The following is a 2,292-nucleotide window of genomic DNA, read 5'->3' as shown; positions in this document are numbered from 1 at the left end:
CTCCCCACCCGCCCACACCAATCCACCCACTCCGGCGCATTTGGGCTGCTAGGGCGCTGCGACACGCGCCGAGGCCTCCCTTCAAGACAGGCGAAGAGGGCGGCGGATGGTGGCCACCTTTGCCGACGCATTATTAGATCCCCCCGACCCTCTACGCGCTTGAAGCAGCAAGCTGTGTCACCTTCAGTTCACTGCCGGTGTTGGCGTGGGCCCCGCAAACGCGACTGCATGGCTTGTGCCGCGTTCTCCGCGCTCATGGCAGCGGGAGCTGCTGCCTTGCACGCCCGCCGTGCCATCACTGCACACTCCCTTGTGCCCGCCCCCAACGTGCCTGGATCACGTTGTTGCTTGAGACCGTCGCGCCCCATCCTGCGTAACGCTTGGTCATGCCGTGCTGGTAAAAGCGACTGGAATCGCCCGTTGAGAGGCAGTCAAACGCGCATCGTCAGCGGTCAGCTGCGCACGGGGGGCCCTTGCATTGGGTGCCTGCATGCAGCTCCCGGGGCAGGCTGTGCAAGTCATGCGTGAGGCGGCTTGAGGACCGATGAAGGCGTCGTTGTCCGCACCGCTGCCAAGGTTGCATGCAGTGCGGGGCAGGATACTGTGCCGAAAGGATCTTGGGCACGGCGGGGCTCATGTCATTCGCTGTACAGGCGCCAGCGCCACCCCAAAGTTCACTGCCAGCTGTTGATTGGTGCTTCATCATAATCCATATTACATTCAGGCGCCCGTCGCAGCTACCATATGCGATTGCATGGGTGGGGCACCCCATCACACCCGATGTGCTCTTAGTGCGACAGTGAGCACAACGGCGACATTATTCCGTCTTCACACGTAAAAACGTCATCCGTTGGTCTGTCGCAGAACATCGTATCACTCAGAGAGTGCACACCGAAGCTGAGTACTAGCAGAAGAGTCCAGTCGCGCACGCGGTGCTTGAAACAGCATACTCAACTGAGTCGGCGCGGCCTATCATCACGTCACCAGAACAGCTCAATCACAGCGCCACCAGGACGGCGGCGCGAGGCGTGCTGAGCTTTCGCGGCGCCGCCGCACCCGCTCCTGGCGCGCTCCACAGCCAGGCCCCTGCGCGCCGCGGCCCGCGCCGCGCGCCGCGCGCCGCGCCCCACGCCCCGCGATGGGCGCGGCGGACGACGCGGCGGACGCGGAGGCCAAGGCGACGCTGATCTGCAGGAATGCGAGCTGCGCCCCGCTGCAGCTGCAGGTATCGGTCGCCGCCAACGGCCGCAGCAGCGACCCCGGGGACAGCGGCGCGCTGGAGGCGGGGGCGATACGGAAGCTGAACAGGCACGTGCTGACTATATTGTTCGCGGTGGCGATGCTGTGCTACATAGATAGGACCAACCTCGCCTTTGCTTCGGTGAGCGGCTGTGGGTCGGGTTTCGGGTACCCGATTTTCAAACGCGTGACAGGTGTCCCCTGCAGGGCCGCGGCGGCGCAGCCGGGCCCCACCCTGTCTCAGACACGACTGCTGGCGGGCATCACACCCGTGCTGCTCCGCCTTGCGCGAGTCCGCGTGGCGGCTGGATCATTACAGCGCCGGCAGCGCGCTCGCCGCCTTGACCCCGTGCAGCCGCCCGTGACCCCGCCCCACCGTCTCCCCTGCGCCCTCTGGCTTGATATGATGTGGTCATGGTCATCACTCAGGTCAATATGACCGCAGATCTGGGATTCAACGCCCAGGTGAGCGGCCAAGCCTGCGCCACCCTGCCTGCGTCCGCCCCCTCAAACCCACCGCCTCCCCCAGCCCGCAGGCCCCGCACGAGCCCCTGCGGCGGCCGCGCCGCACCGAGCAACAGCTGCCCCACACCCTGCCCGCCGCCGACCCGCCGCCGCCGCCGCCGCCGAGCCGCGCCCCCCGCCTGCATCTGCGTCAGGTGTACGGCTTGGGCAGCGGCCTGTTCTTCGTCGGCTACTCCCTGTCCATGGTGCCGGCGCAGCTGGCGCTGCTGCGCGTCGGCGCGCCGCGTGCGCTGGCGTGCATCGTGACGCTTTGGGGGGCGACCGCCATGGCCTTCAGCACGCTGGCGGGGGAGACCCAGTTTTACGTTCTGCGGCTGCTGCTGGGGGCGTTTGAGAGCGGCGCGTTTCCGGCAATGTGGTGAGGCGCCCGCTAGGGGGCAGGGGTCAACAGGGCAGGGCAGCAGCAGCGGGGCGGCGGCGAGGGCCCGTGTGCCATGCGCCTGTGGCGGGCGGGGCTTGGTGGGGCCGGCGGCGCGGGCGGGGCGGCGTGACGGGTGATGCGACGCGGGGCCACTTCCCTAGGCGGGG

General features: G+C 67.8%; 1 protein-coding gene across 1 annotated transcript in view; it reads left to right on the top strand.

The window, feature by feature from the left end:
• Nucleotides 1-1,138: 1,138 nt before the first annotated feature.
• MNEG_12173 (Putative tartrate transporter) overlaps nt 1,139-2,292 on the top strand; it is a gene marked incomplete at both ends in the record, with an annotated part of 4,551 nt that continues 3,397 nt past the window's right edge. The window contains 3 exons of the mRNA XM_014039356.1: nt 1,139-1,381; nt 1,669-1,704; nt 1,899-2,122. Coding sequence (XP_013894810.1) covers nt 1,139-1,381; nt 1,669-1,704; nt 1,899-2,122 — 503 coding nt within the window. The remainder of the gene's footprint in view (nt 1,382-1,668; nt 1,705-1,898; nt 2,123-2,292) is intronic.

The sequence above is a fragment of the Monoraphidium neglectum genome (assembly GCF_000611645.1).
Source record: "Monoraphidium neglectum strain SAG 48.87 unplaced genomic scaffold scaffold03103, whole genome shotgun sequence".
Lineage (NCBI taxonomy): Eukaryota > Viridiplantae > Chlorophyta > Chlorophyceae > Sphaeropleales > Selenastraceae > Monoraphidium > Monoraphidium neglectum.
The sequence above is the reverse complement of the archived record's forward strand: the minus strand, read 5'-3'. Positions and strand labels throughout refer to the sequence as shown.